This window comes from Boleophthalmus pectinirostris, unplaced genomic scaffold, assembly GCF_026225935.1.
Source record: "Boleophthalmus pectinirostris isolate CB_2022bp ecotype Guang Dong unplaced genomic scaffold, ASM2622593v1 HiC_scaffold_22, whole genome shotgun sequence".
NCBI classification, from domain to species: Eukaryota; Metazoa; Chordata; class Actinopteri; order Gobiiformes; family Gobiidae; genus Boleophthalmus; species Boleophthalmus pectinirostris.
The window spans coordinates 24,284,957-24,312,662 of NW_026571190.1; the positions used below are offsets into that span (position 1 = coordinate 24,284,957).

At 39.5% G+C, this 27,706-nt stretch overlaps 1 protein-coding gene across 1 annotated transcript; it reads right to left on the reverse strand.

Moving 5' to 3' along the window:
• Positions 1–1,300: 1,300 nt before the first annotated feature.
• fam193a (family with sequence similarity 193 member A) lies at positions 1,301–27,343 on the reverse strand. The gene is given in 24 exon segments (XM_055158726.1): positions 1,301–2,114; positions 3,162–3,243; positions 4,259–5,099; positions 5,329–5,568; positions 6,188–6,374; positions 7,285–7,564; positions 7,985–8,272; positions 9,091–9,313; positions 10,824–11,027; positions 11,029–11,112; positions 11,379–11,513; positions 12,145–12,295; positions 12,357–12,599; positions 14,245–14,351; positions 14,421–14,495; positions 14,574–14,648; positions 15,220–15,367; positions 16,277–16,401; positions 16,711–16,945; positions 17,065–17,232; positions 17,746–17,921; positions 23,579–23,818; positions 25,093–25,167; positions 26,955–27,343. Coding segments are annotated over 24 exon segments (4,683 nt in total). The 5' UTR covers positions 27,162–27,343; the 3' UTR covers positions 1,301–2,020.
• Between the last annotated feature and the right edge of the window lie 363 nt (positions 27,344–27,706).

The window sequence follows — 27,706 nt, forward strand, 5'->3', positions numbered from 1 at the left end:
ATAATCACATTCTCAAGTGAAGTCCTAGTCGTTATAATCTATAGGCTAGCAGAGAGATCAAAAGTATATATACACGTATAATTGTCTAATGTGATAATCAGAAGTGGGTAGTGCTCAATTTCATTTACTTGAGTGACTTTTTAAAGAAATTGTACTTTTTTTAACAGCATTCTTTTACTACTAATTGAGTAACACTTATATTGAAGTAACAGTACTCTTACTCTACAAGTGACAAATGTTTTATGCTGACAATATTAAATGATTTGAACATTTGTGTTTCTTACATTGCTCCATTTAAATTTTTTTTTTTTTCAGCTTTCCTGCAAATTACATTAACTTCAAAATATAAATCAGATGTTATGTCCCAACAGTTACACTTTAAGTTAGTAAATACTATTTTACTTGAGTTATTTCTTGGACGTCAACTTTGTACATCTACTTGAGTAATATTTTGAAGTACTGCTACTTTTGAGTATGCCACTTCATCCAGTCTTTCATTAGTAATGGATGACAATACTAAGGATGGTCGTGGTATCAGCATTAATCATGTTGATATCATGATTAATTTTCAGCCTCATATTCTGCATACTGTTGTACTAGTATATTCTACAGTGTAATTAACCCTACTTCCAACTGAGCAACATCTATAATTATTATTTTGTAATTCTGTGATTTCATTGGTAAAGTCTGTGATTAATTCATCTCCAGATGTACTGAAACAGTTTAAAGAGGGGGTATTATGCAAAATGTACTTTTTTGGAGCTTTCTCATGTTATAACATTCCCTCATCAAAAACATGCCTGAAGAGGTTTTATATTAGTCATCACCCATGCATGTATCAGTAACTGTGCCACTCTTACAGTTAGCCATAAGATTATGTCCAATGCTCAGTCCACCAGTGCTCCTGGATGACAAATTTCAATCAATTTACAAAAGTATGATACAAAACAAACCTGATGTGATGTGAAATAGGTCCATTAGTGATATGCATGATGATTGTTAATATGTTGTTTTTGGAAAATAACCTTTCATTGATTTTAAAAGGGTAACATAGTGATCTAACTATTTTATGTGTTAGCAGTTAATACCCCATATTAGTGCAATACCCCCTCTTTAAACATCCAATTATTTAAACTGACAATATTTGTGTCATATTGTTATTTTAAAAGATTGTTATTTTAAATCTTAAGACCTTTTTGGGCCCAATGCAGACTCACCACTCACCACTCTAATCTAAGTGGTAGAAGCTAGTTCCCCATTTCCCATGTTAAGAGAAAAAAAAATATTGGACACAAGACACCTCCTGCCATACTACTGTATTCCATCTTTCAAAAAAGAAAGACAAGATTTAATATTACTTAACAATATGTTAAAAGTAGCCAGTTTGGCTTCAGTGTTAATACAATATACACTCTAGAACAGACTGATAGTGTGAGTATTCTGCTTTTTCAATTCATTCTCATACAAGCTGGCTACAGGTCAAAAAGAAAGAAAACAAGTGGAACTGGAACATTTTTACTCAACAGTTTGTTAAACAGAACTTAAAAACAAAACAAAAAAGAACATTGTCAAGTATTTTCCTCTTTCCTCCTGTGTGTGAAATGGGATGGTGCTATGGAGGGGGGAGGAGGGGAGGAGCAGCAGAGCCCCTGTCAGACCTGGTGAGGGGGCGTGCTGGGGGGCAGGTGCACCACGGGACAGTAAGCCACAGTGTCTCAAATACAGCTTTCATTTAGTACATCTTTTTTTAACGTTTCCATATTTGTCTTTTTTGGTGTGGAAACCTCTCTGACATTATAATATAAGCATCTGTTTGACTACAGGTAGAAATCATTTTCGACCATGGCTTGTTCAATCAGGTGAACTAAAAGCGCACAGAAGCACGCGGGGGGTTTTGTTGTGTTGGTGGGAGGTCTGGACGCGTGAGGGAAGCAAGGCAGCACGTGTGTGAGGAGTGGGCACAGAGGGGGTAGAGTCCAGGGGAGGGGGCGGAGTAATGTTCTGATTGTGACCCGCGACCTCAGTGAGCAGCGAACGTGGCCTTTTTCAAACTGAAGTTCGACCAGTTGATGGAAAGTCGTTGGCGTGTCTGTCGCGCAGAGTCCAAGCAGAACCTGAAGACAGAAACAAAAAGGATGACATCATTTGATCAGAGGATACTTTAAATATCAACTCACAAAGGACTTTCCCTATGTGAAAAAAAATCCCTCCTATGCATTATAAAACAGGTTAAAGGGCGTAATTCCTGGAGATTTTGTTTCACTGACACATTTTAACACACAAACCCTGCCTATTTAGGCTGGGTTCTTCAGTCATCCAGAACATAACACAGTTTCATCTTGTGATGTCATGTGGTAATACAGGATCATCAGGATCATGAATCATTTGGATAATTTCAGCCCTGGAATTGCCAATCTCAACTGAACTATGACACTTACTCAGATTTTCAAAAATAAAATAAATCCCACTTTTATGATTATTGACAAACATGACCATACATGTGTGAATTAAATCATATTTCAATTGTGTACTGTTGTGAGTGTACGTTAAATGCTCACAACACTCAATGAAAGATTAGGTCACATTATAACATGGCTTAAAGCCTACAAGAATCCATACTAGGGCCTTAAAGGTCACAAACTACCCCAATGACAATCTTATATAGGTCATTTTTATCTTTGATTTTATTGGCAAGCACCTTAAACACTTAATTCCTTAATTACGGTAAAAAGCCAAGAAATGAAAGCAACCTTTCTTATTCCAAGGCTACATCCAAAATGTTAAATGCTTTTGTATTAATTATGTTTCTATATATGTTTTTTATATTTTCTACAAGATAACACCAGCATATTAGTAGTCATTTATGCAGCCCTCATCCAACTGAACATGATAGGGCTCCATTTAGTTTATGTGATGTAATCGAAAACCAAACAATAACAAGGTCACCCCAGCCTACGTCGACACTGTCCCAATTACAACAGACACATTCACGGCATTGTAATCAGATCTTCAAGGAATGTGAAACAGTGTTAAATCACTATGACGTCAACTTCTTTAGAAAGAGGACAGCTTTAGTTTACTCTGAAAACATTGCGCATTTTTGTATTGTGAACATAAACAATACTCTACAACATACAAAATACAATACAAAAAATGCCTACCTTTTGAAATATTCAACCTCTCTCTCCGTCTCATCCATTTCAGTGCTGTCCAGGTCTATGTCTTTGGGCAGAAAAACATCATCTGGAAACAAAAATACAGAATTGTAAGAAACCATAATAATATGCTGTGTTTACTTGATTTTTTTAAGTAGGCATGACACAAAAACAAACTGTTAGTCACAAAGTTTTGCAGTATTTTTAACACTTGTAGCGAAGCCTAGTGCTAAAGAGGAAGCACCTGCAGAGTCATATGCTTACAGTCGCGGTTTGAACTTTTCACAGCGGTGAGTGGAAATAAATTTATGTTCCATGTAGAGTTTTGAGAGTTATGTAATTGGAAATAATTCTTTTTAGAAATGCCAATTGACTGGTCACAACAAGCTCAAATTAATATGATGAAACCTTAATCTGATTTTTGTACTATTTTTAATTTCACTGGCTACAAAAGTTTCCATGACTTGATTTCTTTTCACAGCCATTTAAAAAGGGTTGGCAGAGAAGCCAAAAATGAACTCACGCAAAAGTAAAGTTTAAATATTACTCAAGTAGAAGTACAAAGTTATGGTCCAAGAAAATACTCAAGATTAAAAACGTATTTGGGAAAATTTGGGGGTAACTTTAAGAGTAACTGTTGAGATGTTATAGGAGGGAGGAAGAGAAATTTGTCTTGCGCCAGTACAGATATATTGTAAAAGCAGCTCTTCATGTCAAAATGAGGCCACTGTGTGCTGTCTGCATTAAATTTTTGCGTTTTTATGGTCTGCGAATCAGGAAGTAATGCTCGTGTGCTGTTAGCATCCTAGTTGTTGTTAGCAGGCTAATGCAATTTGTGAAAAGTGCTTCTAAACTCATTGTGGTGAATAATTAGAATGCTAGGAAAACATTAGGAAAGTGAGGAATAACTATGTATGAAGTATAAACTATGTAGCTTAATAGTTTACAGCTGGAAGTCTCAGCAGAATTATGTGTTTCTGATAATTAAAAAGGTTATTTTGATCACATTTGTTTAGTTGGTTTAGTTTTCAACTAGTGAGAGCTGAAAGTTACCACGCTCATGTTTATACAAGAGTAGTTCTCTGTAAACTAATTTCACCCACCGATCGATGTATTGAGCTTGTCGCTCTTCTTCTTCTTGTTCTTCTTGCTCTTGGACTTGGGCTGTGGAGACTCTGCACTGGCTGGTTTCCCGTTCTGCTCTTGATGTGGGGGGGCTGGAGCAGGCGGTGGTGGGGAGGGGGAATGGTGATTCACGGGTGGGCTGCCCCGCTCCTCCTTCACCTGAACCACAGTCTGCTGTGGCCTCTTCCCACTGGCGCTTCTGTTGTTGGGTCTGACCTCCGCATTTGGGACCAGGGGAACTTCTAGGGGCCGGAGGCGGGGAGCTTTGGTGTCTGCAGGTGGAAAGGGGGTCCCATTGGTAAGCTTGGCCCCTGGTTCTGGGCTCTTCTTGGGTGCGGGCGTCTCGCTGGGAGTCGTCTTTGTCTGCTTGCTCTTGGTTTTCCCGTTCACCTCGATGTGTGGGGATGTGCTGTTGTGCAGGGTGGAGCTAAGCACTGTGGTGTCCATGCTGAGGGCCTTGTCGCTGGTGCGTTTAGGGCAGGGGGCTGTGGGAGGCGTGGGGAGTGTGGGGGGCATTGAGGTTGTAGAGGCTTTGGGCTCGGGCAGGCGGATGAGGCTCTGGAGCTGCAGGCTGTCAAGCACGTTCTGGGCAGTCTGTTTGAGGGGCTGGGGGTTGTTGTGCGTGGGGGCTGTGTTTTCCTTGGCCTTGTCTTTCTTCTTCTTCTTGACGGCTCGCTGGTGTTGGAGTTCCTGGAGGCGGAGCAGTTCTTTCTGAAGCGCTGCCTCTGTCTCTTCCTGTCTCTGCCGCTGCTCCTCCAGAAGCAGCTGCTGCTCCTCTCGCTCGCGTGCCTCTGCCTCCAGACGGGCCTTCTCCTCCAGCTGGGGAACACGACACATGCTTAGATTTTATACACAAATATATACAATATGGTCTGTGATGGGGTGGTGTATAGGTCATCAGTTATCTAGATATTGGTAAGTAGTTCACTACAGTACCTACCTGGATGACACAGATATAAGGCCACACAGCCACACAGTTTGAAATTTTTGCATTATGACGCTAAAGCATTAATGTCGACTTATACAACTGACGATTAGGGTCCCGTACCTTCTTCTGCTTGTGCCGGGCTCTCTTGGCGGCCTTAGAGCTGGACGGAGGTTTACTGTCTGCACTGTTGATAAACTGCAGCAGGTCCTCCACCCGCCTGTGGTCCTCCACCCCTCCGTCTCTGTCCAGCACCGGCGCCTGCTCCTCACGCTTTGGCTGCTCCTCTTTACGCTTGGTTAGCCGCAGACGCAACTTCTCTCGCATTTCTGCATAGTTTCTACTGGTGGGAGCAGCTGGGGGCTAAGAGAGGAAATATGCAATTACAAATGTATCCAAGGACACATTTTATGCTTTAACCCAGCATATATTAGCAATGATATTTCATATTTTGTGGATGTGTCTTAAAAGTCCTATACTACGCAAAATTCACTTTGTGAGCTTCAAACCATGTCGTTAATGATATTAGCTACACCTCCAAAGCTCAAAATGCCCGTTCTGCCACGTAATGTCATGAGGAGGGGGTTTTCAAATTAACAGATACCTTTTAGATTTTCTTTAGCAAAGACTGTCAATTCCAGGCCTGAAATTATCAAAATTATTCTAGTGAAGATGTATGACGTTTAAAACATAGTGGTGCACTTCTTGTCTAACCACATGGCATCACAAGAAGAAACTGAGTGTTTCTGTCTGAGAGAAAAACTCTAAATAAGCCTAAAACCCTAAATATGCAGAATTTGTGTGTTAAAGATGAGTGAATAAAAAAAAACACATCTTTTCAATGAAGAAACAGCATTACAGCATAGAGCAGAATATGTCCTTTAAACAGTATTTCTTCAATTGCTTTTTTTTTTTTTATATAACAAAACAATATAGTTGAAATCTAAATAGAAAAAGCATGAACACTAAATGAATCTCTCACCCCTCCGTGTCCAAAGAACTCGCAGTAGCAGCAGTCGCAGTACTTCCCTTCCTTCTGGTTGGTGGAGGTGGAGGTAGAGGAGCTGTGTTCGGAGCAGCTGTCTTCATCCTGGCTCTCCTCTCCGTCATACGGCTGGTGCTCGTAAGCCCCGTTACCCTCACAGCGATGGCCCTCGCATTCAGGATCACTGAAAGGACAATTCATTTAAACAAATACATATTTATTTATATAAATACTATTAATATAAAACAAATATATGCTGCATTGTACCCAGAAATAAAGAAGAAATATACATAAAAAAGTGTGTCCAAACTTTTGACTGCTAGTGTGCTAAATGTTAAGTGCACACCTTTTCTGTCAGGCAGTTTTTTTTTTTTTATATATACCAGATGCCCTTCCTGTTGCAACCAGACACATTTTTGTAATTGGCAGGGACAATGTCAGTCTTACTCAGGAGAGATTTGAACTGGCTTACTAACTGTGTCACTGACATTTTTTAAGGAGATAAAAAACAAAATATTTGTAGCATAACAACAGCTTTGATGATGATAATCTGGCTGGGATATAGAGGAACAATCCATTATTACCAATTACTAATATGATGAATGATGAATATGAAAAAAAAAAAAGGAAGCAAAGCCCTTTACAAACAGCACAACCAGGTGACCACACTGGATGCTGTCCCTGGCTCTTCTCCTGCTCTGTACAGTACAAACATGTCATAAAGTCTGCTGTACTTCAGTATTTTTTTATTTGAACATAAGAGGAGCAAGTCCGTGTGTGAAGGATTGAGAACGTATCAGTGCAGCGACTATCAACTCAAAACTATTGCAAAACTTCTCGCTTGCAGCAATATTGACACACATGGTGGAAAACATAAAGCTTTAACACCCTCTACTGGTACACGAGGCGACCACAGACAGCTGCTCCTGTTCGGGACAAACAGCTGACTGACCCGCACTCATCACTAGGGCCCGGGAAGTATCACCTCTGGGTGGAAAAGATGGGCCATGTTAGAGTCCGTCTGAACAGCACTGGCTCAAAAATAGAGTTTCCAATGCATCCGTGTTAGGTAGAGTTTTTTGGGCATGTCTTACCTGCAGACACTGGGTGGGGTGCTGCCGGGCCCATCTGTGGAGGACACTGGCGGTTCACTGGGTGGGAGACACAGGCCATGGTGTGCCTCGCTGAAGTCTGGGGCCGGGGCAGCCATCTTGGGAAAGGCAGGAGGTGCCATTGTGGGAAGGTGTGAGGTTGGGGCTGGGAGCAGGGTGGGGCCTGACAGCGAGGGGAGAGAGCCCAGGCCTGTGGAGGTGCCTCTGGGACTGGAACAGGGAGGTCTGTGGTCCTCTTTACTCAAACTGTGAAAGACATCATCTGGGGAAGGGAAGGGTGAGATAAGAGATTCAACATTTAATTTTTCACTTAAAAAAAAAAATTATTCATCAAAGAAAGCACCTATGTTTTGTATTCTGTTATATTGTAGTAGTATTTTTAAATACTATCTTATTCAGATACCTTGGGTGCAATTTTGGCACTAGGACAACAAATATTTGAATCATGTAAATGAAGCAATTTATTACTTTTGAATAGGAAAGCAACATAACCTAGTACGGCACCGCACACTTCAAACTGCTTTGTAGTCTGTATCGAACATATATGTGGTCAAGACTGGCAGCCCCATGCAAAATAATACAACCCAAATCACAATGGCAGCGCCCACAGCAACTTTGGCAATAAGGTAAATAAAATGATTTTTCTGTTCAGATGCTATTCGTAAAAACACCATGTACTTACTGGACTGGACAGTGGTGGCAGTGCAGGACACGGAGGATGTGGAGGCGGAGGTTGCCATGACGACCCGGCTGGACTCCATGAAGGCATCCTGGAAGTTGTAGAGACACTTCTTCTTGGCGCCGCTCTTCTTCTGCTCTTTGGCGTCTGTCGAGGAGCACGACGAGGATGAGGAGGACGAGGACACGGAGGAGGAAGGAGGGGTGGGGAGAGAGCAGTGGTCTGGCTGGGGGCCGAGAGGTGAGGCTGGGGGGAGGGGGATGTCAGCCATGGGTGGTCCCAGCATGTCACCTATGGGGGTATCAACAAATTCTTTCAATAAACTTATTTTATATCTTTTATTTTATCGAGATAGAACAGTTTATAGTAAGCTTTTTGGAACATGCATAACAGATGTATTAGGACTAAATACCTAAATATTTTTTATATTTCATATTCAAATTCAAAGTAGTCACTCTTTACTTTGTTGCCAGGGCTCCAAATCACGACCTTCTCGATGACATCTCCTTTTTCATTTCATTTCATTTATGGTTTTCACTTCATGCCTGACAAGGCACCAGCATGATTTTTACAAGTTTTTTTGTTAGTGAATGTTGTTGTTACCATAGAAATCATTTAAAAAAAACAAGTCATTTTCATTCAAAAGTTACAGAAAATGTGTCTTTCTTTAGCTATATTTTTGTGTTGTGCCACAAGGTTCTGCCCTTTACCCAATACTGTTTATGTGTTTCCACTCCAAGAGAAGTAATATGTTGTTCTTTGTTTGACATCATTAGTTAAATATTTTAAGATAGGAAGCTATTGTTTCCTTGGTTCAAGTACAAACTATGCCTCCCATTTAAATGTACACTACCGCTTGGTGTCATCACAAGGTGGAACAGAGCATTTTGAGCTGTGGAGCTGCAGACAAACTAATAATAAAGGATTTCTAAACCATGTGTGAATGAAACAACAGGAAATGAGGTAACAACATTACAACATGGCTTAAAGCTCATACGAATCAGTGTTGTATAACATAGGACTTTTAAATGCTCAGAGTTATCCAGATAAATTCACATGGACTTGAAATGTATTTAATCCGATATTTAAGCACAATTTATTGAATTGACCTGGTAAAGAGTCGGGCAGCAGCACAGAGGGGTTCCAACTCTTCATGACAGCAGCGTCCCACAGATTCTCAAACTTAAGAGAGAGGCATTGGAGTGAGCTGTTCCAGTCCCCTGTGCCCCCCGGCGCGCTGAAGCAGTTTGGGTACACGTGCTCCGGTAAGGATGGACTGAAGGCGGGCTGTTTCGCTGCCGAGTGACTGGATGTTGGGGTGGGAGGAATGGGCTAGATAAAATAAAGATGGAAAGAGTAATTTTTCATATGCAGTTGCTCAAATATTTTGAACATGTTTGGAATACTGAATGAGTATTACGCTAACCATACTTAGAGAGTTTTTATATACTGCATCATTCATTCACCTGTGGTTGTCTGAAGTTACAAAACATAGCTGCTCTAGACCAAATGACTGACTATGCAAAACAGTCATCTCATAATTAAAATAGAAGGTTAAAAATGGTCACTGGTTAAATCCACCAGTCATTCACTCGAGCTGACCAGTAAGAGTAGTAAAAAAGACATTTTGTGCTTTTGTCTATTATATGGTTATAATCTACGACACTAGTGAATAATTGTTATAATTTGGACATTTAAAATTTCCACATTGATCTAATACAACTTAATAACAGAAATAAGTCCACTGACTTCCATGCCCAATGGGAGCTGACGTCACTGTAAATGTCATCACAACAAGCTGCACAGCTGTTGGCATATCCTATGGATAGCTGCAGATCATGCTACTGAGTAGTAGATTTTTTCCAAAATAACTATGTGACATTTCCTAATCCTATGAATCCTAAAATAAAACAAAACTAGAACACAGCAGCGGGCATATACTGGTGGCATGAACAACGGACGATCAAAGCAATGACATCTTCAATACAGTATAAAGATTACGCAAACGTGCATGAATCACACATAAATACAACTTTGAGTTGGTAAATGAAGGGGAAACAACTACAACATTGTTAAAAGCTATAAAAAGTCAGTTTGCATAATAGGTCAGCTTTAAGTAGATCCAATAGATGTCACAGGATCAGCTGTCATCTGTCAACTACATTTTTTTTCTTGTCATATCGCCGAGCCCCAGCTCTGACTATGCACTAATCTCTTGCACATTCATGCGTAGAAAAGGTTGGAAGTGTCTTGCTCAAGAATATACAACAGGATCTACTGGTCAGATATGCAATAAATGTTATCTACCATTTTTCCCCAATTGGAAAAACATTACTCTGACAAAAAATACCAACATGACGTAAGAGGAAATGTGAAAAAAGTTTGTTAATTACCATTCAGAAATGTACCACTTGGGGATTGTGGGGGGGGGTTTCTAAGAGGGGTGTGACCAGACTATGAAAGGATCTCTACTTTCATTATAATTTAAAATATGTTGCAAGAGTTTTGGTAGAGCTAGGTAATCTCCCAAAAAGGTCATGATCACAGGAATGCAAATCTACCAGTCATTTCCTGAACATACAAAGCTGTACAAATAATGAATGAAGAATATCACAGACTATTCATAATTTTCCTGATTGTACAATTTGTTAGGCCTAATGCTACCATGTTAATATTTGTTTTATTTTTGACATATAGTTAGACCATATTAATGTAGACTCATAGAGCATATATGACCTCTGGTGGAAAACATGTCAAACTACAGCATGAATGAGTAAATCAGAACAGAACATAACATGTGATTCTCATTTCAGCAGAAAACAAACTTTTTTTTTGTGCTCACCTTGTTGTGTGAAAGTGGCGGGCTGGGCGGGTACATGGTGGGGTGCAGTAAAGGCCGGGGGAAGTTGTGAAGGGGCAGATGACCGTGGATGTGGGGGTATAGGTGTAGGGCAGGGTGGGTGGGGGGCGTCTTGGGGTCTGTGAAGAACTGGTGTCCCACTGTGGGAGGGGGAGCAGGGGGGGCACTGTGGAGGCGGCCAGGGGGGGAGGCAGGAGGCGGGGCCCACCGTGGTAGAACCAGGGTCCTGAGTGCAAACGTGGCACTCACAAGCATGCTGTACCGGTGCTACCTGGAGGTTCAATAATATGTGCATTGTACATTAACGGTGCACTATGCAACATGAAAAGCTAAATAAATAATTTAAATTAGCAAGTGACTACTATTTTGTAATTATTTAATTGATCTTGCATCAAAATGCAAATATACAAAAACATAAAAATGGCCATGTTAACTGAAAAAGTATGCAGCCTTTTTAATTTTGGTCATAGTAATTCTGTACAGATATTTCCAAAACACAACTATACTGTATAATTTCTATGAGACATTTAGTCATACCTGCTGCTGATGACTGTATGAAGGTGGGGGGCTGTGAATTTTGCCTAGCTCCCTCTGCTGCCCTGGAGGCTCCCCACCATCGGCCTCCTCCTCATCCCCCTCTGACGAACTGCTGCTGCTGGTTAAGTGAGGAGACTGTGGACCGAAAACAATCAGAATCAGAAATATAGTTGCAAGCAGCAATGATCGGCCGTCGGAGCACTCATCATCCCTCCTTGCCATTATAATGTTCGATTTGCGCACTACTTATTTGTGTGCAGGTGACATACATGACTTGATTTGTGTCTCAGGTGAGTGTTTGTGCTTCTCGCTTGATTCGTAAGTGGCCATGCTTTGCGTGGCTTTACAACCCTTTACCAGCTTGTGGCCCTCGGACCTAATGACTTTGCAATTGTCAATAATAACTAGGAACTTTGGCATTATGGTGCACCATAAAACAAAGAACAATATAAGAAATGGAACAAGGAAACATTAGCACATATTTGCACATGATCACAACATAAGGAACCAAGAAAAGGAAATTCATGACTAATCTTGAATTACCCGAAAAGGCTTGTCAAAAGTATCAAAAATCAGATACTGAAAGTAGTATCGAACTAAATACTCATTAGTATTGATACAAAACATTTTACAATCACAGAAATGAATCTTTCCTGAATAGCTTTATAATGATCTTGAGCTGTACCAGAACAAGTACAAGACCAGATTCCACTCCACTTGACTCCACTTGAGTTTAAAATTTTTGTATTTTAACAGCAGTACTCACCACAGTCTTTAGCGTCTTTTCTCCTTCCCCGTTCAGCTCATGGTGAAGCCCATTCACAGACCTCACAACGCTGCCGTCCTCATAACCGCTCAAAGGGTAGATGTCCCCGAATTTACTGGACAAGGGGAGCACTTCATAATCATCGCTAATACTAAAAAAGAAATAAATTAAATAACTTTTTTTTTAAATGGCCTAGAGTTATTAGGACTTACAATGTGTTGGGATCTCCATCTGGGAGGATGAGCCGTGGGTGTTGCTGGATGGTGATGGGGGAGCTGGAGTTGGATCCGGAGGCTGAGCTGCCGGAGGAGAGACTGGGGGGGTGCACCTCAGACAGGTAGTCCCGTGGAGGCTCTCCCTGCAGTGGCAGCTTGATGTGCAGGTCCTCTGCGATGGGGGAGTCCATGATGCCACAGGTCAGGATGTGGGAGAGGCTGCAGTCATCACACGTACACCTGGAGAAATTATCAGGATTATGGATCGTTTTTACAAGTACACTACCAGTCGAAACTTTGGATACACCATCTCATTCAAAGTTTTTTTTCCCTTTAAGTTAACTACCTTAATATATTTACAATTAGGGGTGTCAAATTATCGCGTTAATTGTGATTAATTAATTACAGTCATATTTAGCGCGTTATGTTTTTTAATCGCGTTAATCTCATTTTTAATCTCTAACTTTAGTGTTTCTGTATGCGAGTTGCTTTATTATAAACCTGTTTTTATGTGTTATTGGGACAACAACAACAACACACACACACACACAAAAAACACATTTATAATTTTTTTTATTTCGGTAATTCCACTCATTGCCGGAAACCCACAAAAAAACGCGCGCAGTAAGAGCGACGTAAACGTCATGTTCACGTTTGCGGCGTCAGTCGCACAATTGACGAGGTCGAACAGCCAGTAGAACAGAGGCAGCAGTGCACAGGTAAAAACACATTCGTGTCTTGGAAATTATTCTCCCGACGTGAAATATAAAAGAAAATAACAAATATAAAATCGCCTACAACTTAAATGTCACTGGTGAAAACAACCTGCATAGGCTCATGATGTCTGCACTACTGTCCTATAGTGACCTGCCACATGAGGGGACACGCACACAAACACAAACACACACAAACACACACCTTCATCATCGTCATCAACCTGAGAACGCGCGGACCACGTTTCCTTCCGTAGTTACTGCGCGGACACCGACATGCTCCCGTGAGCCGCGTGTGGATCGTGTTTTCTCGCGTACGCGGCGTAAACCGCGCTTCCTCCTGTGCGCCTCTAAACCAGAACTAACACCAAGACTAAAACCAGGACTAATCCAGTCCAGGACTAAACCAGGACTAAACCAGAACTAAAACCAGAACTAAAACCAAAACTAAAACCAGAACTAAAACCAGGTCTAAACCAGGACTAAACCAGGACTAAACCAGGACTAAACCAGGACTAAACCAGCACTAAACCAGCACTAAACCAGAAATAACACCAGGACTAAAACCAGGATTAATCCATTCCAGGACTAAACTAGGACTAAAGTAGGACTAAAGCAGGTCTAAACCAGGACTAAAACAAGGACTAAAACCAGTGATCTCATATATAAAGCATTTCTCTATCAATAATATTTTTAATATGGTTAAGGAAAGACTGGACTTTTTATTGTCTTTAAGTAGACAAAAGTTATTATGTTCAGATTTCCTCGTCTTTGCTACTTTACAACAAACAGTTTCTTATTCATGGAGACTTGGGCTCAACAACCAATTTGAAGAGATTTCTTAAACAATAAATGACTTTATAAAGTCACTTTTTTTTGTTCTATATCAGTCTTTTGATCTGCCACAATAATGTAATAATGAATTTAAATGAAAATACCTCAAATTGAAGGCTTTTCTCAGCAATTTTTAGGTGAGATTAAAATGAGATTAATTAGATTAATTAATTACAGATCATAATTAATTAATCTCTCAATTTTTTTAATCGCATGACAGCACTATTTACAATACGTATAAAATGTAGAAAGTTTACTTCAATTTCTGAAGCAATTATTTTACTGTATCAGAATCTTAACTTAAATAGTCAAGTTTATACATATCTTATTATTTGTACCTTCTACGATAGTTGCAGTTTGGGCAGTCAGGAATACTTAAACGTGAAGAGAGCATTCTCATAGTGTCTGTAAAGTTGTCTCCAGAGTTGGACTTTTTATTAGGCATCTGTGAGAAAGACACATTAGACACAATGATATGCCCAGTTACACTTAACTGGAGTTCTCCGCTCTATACCTGCTCCTCTAAAAATCTTCTCTGCTTGAAAAACTCCCAGTCCTCCTTTAGCATCCGCTGCTTGGCCTTTAAGGTCTAAATGGAAGAATGGCACAACAACTTCATGAAAAACTAAAAAACTAAAAAGAAGTAATATTGTTTTGAAAATCTTACATTTTTGCTAACCAGGGATTTATGAGGTTCGGTTCTTTGGTAAGTAAGACTCTGGCCCTCAACCTTAAAAAGAAGCTGCAAAAAAGTACACATTGAACAACAAAATTATTTACAATGGCATCCATAGTGTGTCCAAAGTGGCTTTACACAATTTCTGAAAAAGAGATTGCAGTCGTTTTGAGGCTAACAGAGCATGGACCTATGGTTATAACTGACAAAGTACAAGAGCGAGGTTGAGGTAAGAAGTTAGGTTAGGCTAAGTTAGCGTTGGCTATAACCGGCAGTTAATAGAACGTTAAGGCCGCCACACACTGTGTAGAGTAAAACGACTCTCTTTGAGACTTTTAAGTGTTCAAAAGATCAGTTAGATACAAGACAAACTGTGTTTTTATTATTTGTGAAATGTGGTGCAATATTTCAGATACATGATTTTCAAAGGATAAAAAGTTGGTAATAAAGTACACAGGAAGTAGAGTCACTTTTACTACAGACACATGTGTGGAGCTACTCCACTAATACTCTACTAATTTTGAACCTCTGTAAACTGTTTAAACAAAACTAGAAGTGCTTTTTTCATGTTTATAAGACACTCAAAATCGGGTACACTGCCTCTAACCTACAGTCAGATGGTGCATTTTTTGCCTACCTGTTCATCTACATAGTCGTCTATCCTCTTCTCACACTCTTGCCACTGTGCCGCCACAGACGTCATCTCCTGCTGCAGCTGCTGGTACCTCTCCAACAGGGCCCTGTACATGTCCTCACTGTAAGAGTCGTGAGAAGCTGTGCCATGCCTATAAGAAAGTAGTTTTGTTTTTTTTGTTTTTTTTAACAAAAGAAATTACAAACATTTGAAAAATGTTCATTCATTTACTTCCATATGATCAGCATTCATTCATTCTTTCATAGCATTCATCCTCACACATTCTTACATTATAATACTTGTGTAAATACATAATATTTGCATTTTTGTAACACATGAAGAACTATAATTACTAGTATTATATTATTTCAATCACTCATACATGCCATGTTTTTGAAGGTTCTTTTAGGCCAGTTTCATTACTCGTGGCAGATGGTGCTGGAGAAATTGCAACTACCACCATCTGACTGATGAGTAACTGAACAATGGATATCTGGATGTATCGAGAAACTTACTCAGCTTTCAGGCAAGTCCATATATAAAGATGACTCAACATTTATCTTTGAGATTATTTGTTATGTTAAAAGGATTGTATGTAACATTCTGATTTTAAACTTTATAAACATGACCCATGAGATCAACATGTTAAAATCAATTCTAACGCTGATTTATTGGACATGATTGCCAAATTGTTATTTTTTGGGGCATTTTGCTTATATGGGGTATTATCTGCTAACACGCAACATATTTGGATCACCATGTTTTGAAAATGCTATGTTAGCTGAAAACAATATTAACATGTGTAATAAGTTTTTGTTTTGTTTTTTTCACTCCGAGTCTAACCTTCATCAGAACAGGACCGAGGAAAGATTGCTAAATTACTCAAAAAGGCATGGATGACATCTAAAACCTCTTCTTTTAATGTTTTTGATGAGGGAACATTATAACATGGTAAAAAGCTCAAAAAAGTAAATTTTGCAGTACACCCCTTCTTTAAAATTTGCCACTGTGCTGCAAAATGCTTTGCACTATGTTGGAAAAAATCTGAAGGATGTCTTACTTAAGCTGTGAAACCAGTGCAGGTAAACTGCTGTGCAAGATGGGTTCTGAGAATACCAGATTCTCAAAAAGGTGCTTGTTGTGCAGCTCCCATGTCACCTGGAACTTCTGAAGGTGCTCGTTCTCCTGATGGAATATAAAGGAACATGCCTGGATTAGATTAGGCAAACACAATCCTACACCTAAAATAAACCCTAAGCAAACCTTTTAAAGGGTTGCACTATTTTTTTATCTATGTTATAATCTCATTTCTCATCACGTTTAACAATATTAATTTTAACTGTAAAAAATATTACTGGACTGACGAATGTTGTGATGTCATCTGAAATCAAGCAATGTATGTCAAATCTTAAATGTAATTACGTTAATTATGTTTTATTGAAAAAGTACTCAGACCTGTCATATGCATTTACCCATGTTAGAGTGCATACATACCAGAGTGAGGAGGAAGCTGCTGATGGTGCGTGCAGCCTGACACAGGGCATTGTACTCCTCCAGCAGCAGAGAGATGAACTGATGTGCCTGAGGGGGGCCCTGGGACACAGCCACACTGCTCCCTGGCCCCCCCACGGACAGGTGCTTCAGCAAGCGCACCTTCATCTCCAGCACATATTCCCGGGCCTGCTGCTCCAAACGCTGATAGAGCTGGTATGGGTCCTTCTCACACAATCTGCACACACAAAATCAACTCAGTACTCCTACAATAGCATCCATCACTGTTCTGAATCGCTCGCCCTGCCATTTGTAGTTGCCTGGAGCCCTCTAGTGGCCAACTGTTGTAGCACTGACCTGTCCACCAGTTCCTTCATGCCCTCCTTGTCTCGCTCGTGCGGCTGGTCATGGTCGTCTGCGAGAGGGGTGCCGGTCTGACGGTAGATACATCGCACCAGGTACCGCACCTCCGACCAGTGGTTCTGCAGCTGCTGGGATTCTCTCTCCGACTCTGCAGAGATCTCCCTGAAACAAGATGAGGAGAGCATGAGGGCACGTTTTCTGCATGGTTTCGGGGTTCAGACAACAAGGCTAATTTTACTTTATCTTCTGGATTACACGCATAAATTATTTTACATTGTCTCTGTAAAGTATATTTATCGGCTCCACCTTGTGCTTGTGATGTCATGAACTGCTCCTATTACCTTTAGTTCAGTAGAGATTGGTGATGGTTAAAATAATTGAAATGATCCTAGTGAAGGTGTATGGAGTTTAAAAACACAGTGGAGCACCTCCTTTATTGCCCCATGACATCACAAGGTGGAACAGATTGTTTTCTATTTGAGATAAGAACTTGCTGGGTTTATAGTATGTGTGAATCAAAACAGAATGAATGAAACACATCTTCAGGAACTTTTTTGATGAGGAACACAGGTCAGAAAAGATCATAATATACTGTAGTCCCTATAACAGTAAACACATTTAGAGACTTCTTGTGTTGGTGAATATTTCAGTGTATGAAGCATAAAGTATATTTACCGCCTCTCATTGCAGGCCTCACAGCTGCACACAGTGTCAGCGGACAGGGGGGCAGACAGGTCCGGAGCGGGGAGCGTAGGGAGAGGAGGGGCTGCGCTGCTCAGTCTGTCCCCCAGAGTTACTTCCTGTGTCACGGTTCCATTCCCCATAGGCATGTGCAACAGGAAGTTCTGGCACTGAAAAGTCAGACACAATACATCTTTCATTAGGTCTCTCATTAAGTATTTTATAAGATCACACATTATGCATTGTTTGTAGAGGTGTATGCCTTTAGTTGTTTATTCAGTTAATCAGTCAATAGTGTCTTTTGTATAGTTGACCAATTATTTAATTTAAATATTTATTTTATTTATTTAAATGCTGGGTCAACAGAAGAAAGTAGAAATTAGTGAGTGAGTTAGCTGAAGATTTGGTATTCCTGTAAATAAGACAAAACTCACATATGTAATCTGTCATTATAGTAATATCTTGTTTCCTAGTACAATTTTCTGCATAAATAGTTATTATTGCAAGAACTCCAGCGAAGCTGTTGTCTTGTGAGTGCTGTTCAGGTTAGATACACGGAGATATATGGAGTAAGAAAGCTGTCAAAAATATTCGTGCGCGTAAAATAGAAATCCGTGCGTATTTGGGAAATCCGTGCATATTTGGCTGTAGTTGCGCATAAAATAAATATTTGTAAACTCTCAAATGACTCCAGTCGTACATAAAATATATTGTGTGTATTTTATCCATCAGAATACGAATTGAAAAATTACGACGTCATGAATTACAATCACGAAATGAAAATTTACGATTACGCTTTCATCAGTACGAATACGAATTCACAGACGGAACTTTACTGTCAAAAATACGTCATCACTTCACAGACATTATCCATCGAGCAGAAGAAACATCGATCAAGATCAAGACTGCGCATGCTCAAGTTTGTAGCAGAGGGTAAACACAGAGTAACAGCACAAGAAGCTACAACAGCGACCAACAAGTGGGTTAATTAAAATCTATTGTAAAAATGTCTTGAATTCGGGAACTGAACGCTGCTGTATAATATTGTGTAGAAACACCTCCTTTGAACGGGAAATTGCACCTATATGTTAGATAACATAGTGGTAGCCAGTTGGCTAACATCCGACGTAACGTTATCCCAGGGCTAATTAGCAAATATCAGGTTCTCTGTATGTTTAGATTAAAACATTCACGGCTACAGCCACAGCGAGCATCAGTGTCAGCGTCAGTCTTCACTTCAGCTGCATTTCTTGCATGAAATGCCACCAAAAGTTCCTCGGGACGCTGAAATGTCCCAGTTTACGCCAAACACTACCAAACTGTCCTGGTTACGACGTCACAGCCAATGAAATGTTACACATTACAGTTTAATGCAGCTTCCAGCAACAATTAATGTTCGTGTTTACAGGCAACACTTTGGTATGTTTACAGTATTTACCGGTAAGTTTAACATCACTGTAACGTGGATGGATTTGCTAATTATAACCCATTATAACTCATGTATAACCCATTGTCTGAAATGCAGCTGAGATGAAGGTTAAGACTGACTGATGCTCGCTGTGGCTGTAGCCGTGAATGTTTTAATCTAAACATACAGAGAACGCCGATATTTGTTAATTAGCCCTGGGATAACGTTACGTCGGATGTTAGCCAACTGGCTACCACTATGTTATCTAACATATAGGTGCAATTTCCCGTTCAAAGGAGGTGTTTCTACACAATATTATACAGCAGCGTTCGGTTCCCGAATTCAAGACATTTTTACAATAGATTTTAATTAACCCACTTGTTGGTCGCTGTTGTAGCTTCTTGTGCTATTACTCTGTGTTTACCCTCTGCTACAAACTTGAGCATGCGCAGTCTTGATCTTGATCGATGTTTCTTCTGCTCGATGAATAATGTCTGTGAAGTGATGACGTATTTTTGACAGGTAAAGTTCCGTCTGTGAATTCGTATTTGTACTGATGAAAGCGTAATCGTAAATTTTCATTTCGTGATTGTAATTCATGACGTCGTAATTTTTCAATTCGTATTCTATTTTATGTACGACTGGAGTCATTTGAGAGTTTAAAAATATTTATTTTATGCGCAACTACAGCCAGATATGCACGGATTTCCCAAATACGCACGGATTTCTATTTTACGCGCACGAATATTTTTGACAGCTTTCTTACTCCATAGAGATACGCAATAGTTTAGAGCTATTGTAATTGGACATTAAACATGAAATGCTAAATCAAAGGTACTCAAAAGCATATTTTTAGACTTTAAAATACTGGCTATATATTGAAAATACACATTATTTGCATCAGCTGCACTTCCTCTGCTAGGTTCTGGGGTTTGTACACCATCTACTGGCAGCAGTGTGAACAAAACATGGAAGAAAACAAAGTAGCCATTTAAGCAATGATTACATGCATCCTGTGTCCAGGTTCAAGGTCAGTGTAATACAAAACAGCAAACTTCGTCCAACTGAAAGAACTGGATTTGTACATCTACAATTAGCATAAATTAAAACCTAAACATTAGCCAACTTTACTTTCATTCTATCCACAAAAAATAATTTATTTTATGAGATCAACTAAACTGATCTGTCAGAGGTCAAATTCCCCTATAGGTATAATAAGCCTTAAAACTATATCTTTGCTGAAAACATTTTAAAAAGGACATTCAAGGACACATTTATTATTTATTTGTAGAATGTAATTCACAGCAGTGATACAAGTCAACTAAATATGTTTTTTTTAATACTTTAGACTCAAAGTAGCCACACTTAGCTTTGGTGACAGTGCTGCAAACCCTCAGCCTCTTGATATTAAAGTCTCCTGAAATGGTTTTGCAATGTCAGGGTTAAGAAATTCCAAGTGTCCAATGCAGTGATAAAAGAAAATGGCTATTTGTATCATCCAGCTAAAAAAAACAAAACATTATGCTTTGGTGAAACTTTGCAGGTTTCCATAGGCCGTGTCTGGAAAAGCGTGTACGTTTATGTGAAGAGCCGCAGTTACCCCCTGATGTCCGGATGCACAGAACAATATGTTTATGAGGAAACCAAACCCAGGGCCTAAAGTGTACCAGGCCCACACATCAAGAGACCAGAGGAAAGGCTGCCCAGGACCCACTGCAGCACAACAAAAGAAAGAAAAATTGGGAAATTTGCCCTCTGCCTATGACTGCATTATGACTGAGCAATTGCAGAGAATGTAGCCTTATAATAACCAAACACTTTACTAGCTCATACAAAGTAATAGTTGATGAATATATGATGCAAGATATACGGAATTATGTAGTGAAGTAAATATATTTTATATTCAAATCCTCAAAGTTGCCACCATTTGCTTTGTTTACATCACTGCAAACCCTTTGCCTTTTGAAATTTGAAAGGGACATGCCTAACAGCTGAAATCAGCTCACCTGTAGTTACAGCTAAGTCAGTTCTTTCTGGTTAGATCATGTTAAAATAAAGCTCAGATTAAAATGCTAATTTGAGTAACAGAGCTTCAGAGGGATATTGATACTTTTACATTGTATTGTTCAGTCCTACTGCACAGTGCCTGGTCCATCCCATAATAGCACTTTGTGTCTGAGGAGCAGTGAGTCATGCCATGTCTGTAGAAAACACAAGACGGAGCTCTGGGTGACATCAGCTCCGCTCGCCGTTCCAACTCCTTTAATTCTTCGTCCTCTGCTGCATCCATTAGACCAGCCGGCTCTGAGCTTAGTACTATGTGGGTGTGAAACAACTTATGTCACATTAGTAACGGCATAATGACAAGCTTTTGTGTTTGGAATAATAACATTTGTTTGGATATGGGGCGGCAACCAAGGAGTGCTGGGTGATATGACAAAAAAGTCATCTTCATTTTTTATCAATCAATATCTGTTTAAGGTAAATTGGTATCCCTCTTTCAATACTAGTTTTAGTATTGATTGCATCGGTTGATTTTTTTAAAATACTTTTCACAACCCTTTTTCAAATCTGTGTCATTTAACAAAATAGTCACAATTCTTCCTCCAAAGTCTGAACTCTTACTGACAGAGGACTGGCTGTGGACTCCTCTATTAAAATGCTAAACCATATAGCTGATGAGTAACAATGACTAAATCTTAATTATGATTAATTACACAGCTCTAGAGTCAAGAAAAACACTGTTATAGCTACTTACTGAGGAAAAAATTTAAATGTTCAGTACCTTAAAACTTAAAGTATGAGCTACAGGAAAATGTGACTAGCAGCAAAAATAGAGCAAGGTTGAATCACAAGATTTTTCCACATCTCCAAAGTCTTGTACAAGGCCAAGCAGCATAAAGACGGTTTTGTGTTGCTTAAAACAATGTCCTTATAATGAAGACCTAACCTCATCCACTGGAACAACAAAGATGGCAACCTAAAGAAGCTCTCTAGACACTTTAAAGGACACAAATTATGCTAAATTGAGGCTGAAAACCATGCTTGTTTCAGTAATCAAATAATTCTCTGTAAAAGGTCCTTTTTCCACAGCTCCTGTGACTGTAATGTCCTAGATGGAAGCCCTGCACAGTCCATAAATCACCACCAGAGTCATTCTAAACATTTTTGACATATCAGGCTCATTACTGCCTCATGCTTATTACTTGGTTTAATTGTTTCAGCTGTGGTAAATCCCTCTGCTGCCAGTAGATGGAGCATTAGAGCACTGAAGCTGAAATGATGTATGTTTTTTAGGCATTATTTTAAGTTGTAAATCATGAAATTGCTAAGCAAAGTTACTCAAGACCAGGCCATGTTCAAAGGTCAATAATACAAGTAATACATAATGTCCTTTAAATGTTATATTGTGTATGTTAAAAGTAAACAAAACATCAAGGATAATGGAAAATTCTAATGAATTACAGAGAGTTTAGTCTACTTTCAACATTGCCTTTAAATGTAAAACTACATTAACAGATAACACTAAATTTGGGCTGGAGAAATCGTTCAAACACAGAGACCTTTGCTCACTCCTATTGGTCAGCCTCTGTCATGCCCTGAGTGAGTGAGAGAAGAGTTTAATCAATCACAGTGAAGTGTGAATTTTGGGAAAAAGCAGATAGCGTTAGGTGCATTCACACGTGCACAAACTCCATATCCGAATTGGTACTAAATTAGAACTAAACCTAGAGCGGAGCAGGACCAAACCAAGTCTACATTGGGACTAAACTGACCTCATACCAGGGCAACCAATTTTATCTACCCCTTACACACATTATCTACATGAATTATTCATATGTGACAGCAATTAAACAGTGGTTCTTTGCAAACTGTAATATGCAATACTGTAATAATAATGACCCATCCCTAGGGCTGCACAATTAAAAATTAAATCACAATTTGAATAGACACAAATTAGCAAATCGCAAGGGCTACAACTTCTGAAGTACCACAATTTCACAATGCACAATTTCACAATATTCTGCACAAAGAACTACTAAACCTGTAGTTTAGATCTGTTCATATATTACCTGAAATGTAATTCTTTTCAGTTTATATTTCAGTCTTTTTTCACTTCTTCTTTGAATTTTGAACAGAATTTTCTTATAAAAACATAAACTTGAACTCTAATTGCAATTACAATATTTATCCAAAACAAACAAACAAAAAAAACACTATTAGATATTTTTTCTCTAAATCATTCAGATGTACCCAAGCCTACACTAAATGTACAACTTGAACTTACTTCTCTATGCAAGAACAACACACTGCTCCTCCATTATGTAATGTCACAAACCCTTATAAGCTACATGACAGTTTCCACAGGGCAGTGTTTACTCAGTGACCTTCAGATCTGATCTGTGAGCCTAGACTCACCCCCGTGGGCTGCTCCAAAGTGGTGTGGCGGTCCTCCTTCTCCACGGTGCGTCTACAGTCGGGACACACCCACAGGGGGAGCTGCAGAGAGCTGCTGGGACTGGACTGTCCCGGGCCATTCTGTCCAGAGGTCCCAGTGTCTGAGGGCGAGGTGTTGTCTTTCCTCTCACAGCGGCACAACAGGCAGCGGTCTCCAGCCGAGTACGGTGCGCGCTGGTTCAGACCAAACGTGAATGGAGTCTGCAGCAAAGGGGAAAAAATATGTATTAGTTACTTTGACATGTTTGTTACAGGAGGACTAAATGCAAAGGCAAGAAAGGGTTGTCAAAAGTATCAAAAATCAGATACTATAACATTCACAGGGCAGAAATGAACCTTCAATAAATTGCTTTATGATCTTGAGTTGTATCAGAAGTATAAGACCACACTGATTAGTAGACGCCCATGGACCCCTATGGAACCTTCCCAGACCACTGATTTAACTGAATACAATTTAATGTTGAAAATCACATTTTTAGTATCAGTGTAAGTCTATTTCTTAGTATCAAAATAATGTGACATTTTATTATTGTGACAACACTACAAGGGCCAAACTGATATTTGTTATTATAAAATAATTACATACTTCATAGTGTGCTTTTGGGCACATAAATCAAAAGTGCAGCTTTAGAGATGTAGTTGCATTCATCTAAAATAAAGGACAAAATTGATTGGGGTCACAAAAAAATGATTTCTATACTAAGGAAAAGGCTTGATAAACACATCTATTACAGCTGCAGTCATCGACTAAACAAGTGTCCTGCCGATCAATTAGTCATTGAAAAGGTACAGGGAGAGTGGCATAAAAATTGCAAAAGCTTATAAAACTTCTCATTATCGCTAACCCTGCACTGCCCCAAACGATACTAAAAAGACTACAATTGGGTGGAGTTTACACAATAGCAATTATTTATACAGAAAATACAAAGAAAGTGTATAAGTTTAAAGGCAAATTACACCCATGATTCACTCCTCAATTTTTTCTAACTCATACCTTCTCCTTTCTGCCTTTGTCCCATTTAAATCTAATAATCCTAATAAAATAATTAGTCGACAAACACACCAGTGCTGATTAACGAACTAAATGCCAACAGTCCTAATTGTAATACAACATAATGTAATTTTCAACTCCAAATAATTGTAATTTCTAAGTTACCATGTGGCTGTGATATGGTTTAAGATCATTCTTAAATTATTCAGGAATGGATAGAGTTTTACATTTTTTCAACACAAAATGTTATGGGACCAATCTCATTGTCATTGCGACCATCTGTTACGAATTAACAGTAGCACAATACAAGCAGACTGTCCTTTTGAACTTACTAGTTTTTTGTGCTTAACAACAATAAATAATTCATTACTAAGTTAGCATGAACAACATTATCAATTTATGACTGCAAGTTGAAAGTCAAACATAGAAACATCAAAACATACATGAATGTGAGTATTGTTCTTAATTGCAGTGCAGATGTTACCTGAAGGACACTGGAGAAGTCTGCGTTTACTGGTCCTTCTGTGAACTGTGGGGCCACACTGTTGTTCATATTGACCTGACAAAAACAAACAACTATAAAGTTAAGCTGAACCAACTTGGACTTCAGTGTTGGTGTCACTTATGTGCTTTATATGGCTGCTACCATAGACAGTATATGGATATAGCTACAGCTAGTTGCTGCGTTCTAGACATGAAGTGAGCATGGGTGCGCTTCCGGCTCCATCAACTCCAGTTCAAAGACACTTTGTATTGTAAAAACGGTGTCCCTCTCTCTGTAACTGCCGCTGTCAGGGTCTTCATTTTTGTCTTAAAATGTTCGTATAAACCTGTTCTAAATAATAATGGCGTTTTCCTATTCCTAATACGGAGTTAGCTAGCCTCAGCGGCTTCATTTAACTGGAGCTGAACGCTATGGGTGATGTCACACTCCCTCAATCCATTTCTTTGTACATGGTTTTTACTAATGATTATTTAGCCACATAAATAACTGAGCTATTATTCTGTCAAAAAATATGTCAGTCAATATGAGATTTTAACAAAATTTCAAGTGATGCCACTTGAGGCCATCCAGATGGAGTAAAATATTTACAGACTAAAAAGCACTAAATCTACATGTTTCCCATGTCATTTTGGTGTAATTTTTTATTTGTCGCAGTCATAAAACATCTCCTCTCAATGCATGTTTTGCAATATGTATACAGTCCATATAACAATTACCTGATTAGTAAATTTGTTGATGATTATCTCATCAATCCATTAGATGTGACTTATTGTTAACTTGTTCCAGCTCTAGTGGATTCACTGTCTAATTTATTTTAAGAACATAAAACTCCAAACACTGTCAAAATGTTAGATCTTATTCTGTGAGACATGAGATTATCTTCATATATTTTTGTTCATATACTGTCCTAGGCCCTTTCTATATACCAATTAGTAACAAGGAACAACAAAGACAATTAGAAAAAAGATCTATATTGTGAACTAAACCACTTTTAATTATGTTTAGTTTAGCAAAGCTTGTTGTTTACAGTTGTCCTTCTGTTGATTTGAGTATTTTGTTCATCTCTATGCCCGATTACTTAATAACATTCAAATTTTAAAATAATATGAGCAAATATGATGTTTATAGAGTACGTCTGTGGATTTTTGGGAAAGGAATAGCTACCACTGACGATGCAAAATGTTTAAATGTTATGGAAGGATAAAGGCAAACTGTATCAGAATAAAAGCTCCTTTACATAACAATAAATATTAAAATTAACAGGTATGTAAACGCTAGAAAAACGAGATTAGGGGCAGCTTGTGACAACACAGCAGCGAGGCCGAAAGGGACTCAAGTAGTGGACACCTGCCTTAGCATTAGCCATGAGAATGTTTATGTATGCAATAACTCTCTTTCTACAGCAAAGGTGGACTTATAGAACACCCTGTACACACACAGAATGAGTATGTGTCTGTGCATTGTAAAGACTGTACAATTGATGGTTAGTTGTGTTAAAGTTGTTGTCGCATTAGCTCGAAACTTAAGCTAACGAAAGTCGACTCAGCGTTGGGCCAGGACTTGTAAACCGTCATGTTTAGGTTGGTTTCTTACACCACAACAGTGCAATTCTACCTACATACTGAGCCGTGTGTGTGACAAAACTGTCTGTTGTGAAAGAACACATCACATATAATAAATTCACAAGAGATTGGCGAGTTTGTTTAGAGTTACGTAGCAGAGTTTGTGGGTTAGCTGTCCCAGTCCAGTGTCGGGCCCAGGCAGATCTGTGTCGTTGATAACGCTGCTATGTCTGTGCCTCCTCCTGACATCCACCAGGACAGCTGCCTTGGCGCTCTTACCTCTCCGTTGATGCCCGTGATGGAGCCTACATTTCCGTTGCTCGTGCTTCCAGGGGATAAAAAGTTGACCACGGAGGCAGGTGTAGCTGTCCCCGCACAGCTCAGGGCCTTGGCACTGCTGCTGTTGCAGACAGCACTGCAGCTACTGCCACCGCCCCGCTTGTTCTTCCTGCGCTTAGCTCCTCGTTTAGCATCGGTTGGACTCATTTTTCCGCGCAAACACAGTGAGACAACTTGTCCTCCAGGTTTAAGAATGTCTCAGGTCGAATGCCCGACGAAATCACTCGGGTAGGAAACCGGGAAACGTTTTGAAGTCTCCCAAAACGGTACACAGTTCCACCAGAGTGCAGCTCGACTTCATAGATTCCAATATGGCCTCTAGGTGGGTGGGCTGCTGCCGTGGTTTGCGTCACGGCGTCATTCAGCGTGCCCCTCGAAGAGACTCATGGGACATTGAGTTTTTTGCTTTAACCCCAGTTTACCCAATAAGAACGGGGAATATACTTTTTTATTAACTATGTGAGCTCTATATGCAGGTGAAGATACTGGGCACCCATGTCCAGTTGTGAATATTCGAAGGGCCAAAGACTGGATGCGATCAACAAATTGAGTCATTCAGACAGGCTCATTTAACGTATGACAGAGCCCCTGTACCTTTATGGATGGAACAATAATTTAAGGTCTGTGTCACCATGCAACATGGTGTCATTGGGTTTATATGTGTGTAACTCTGTATATATAATGATATGGGC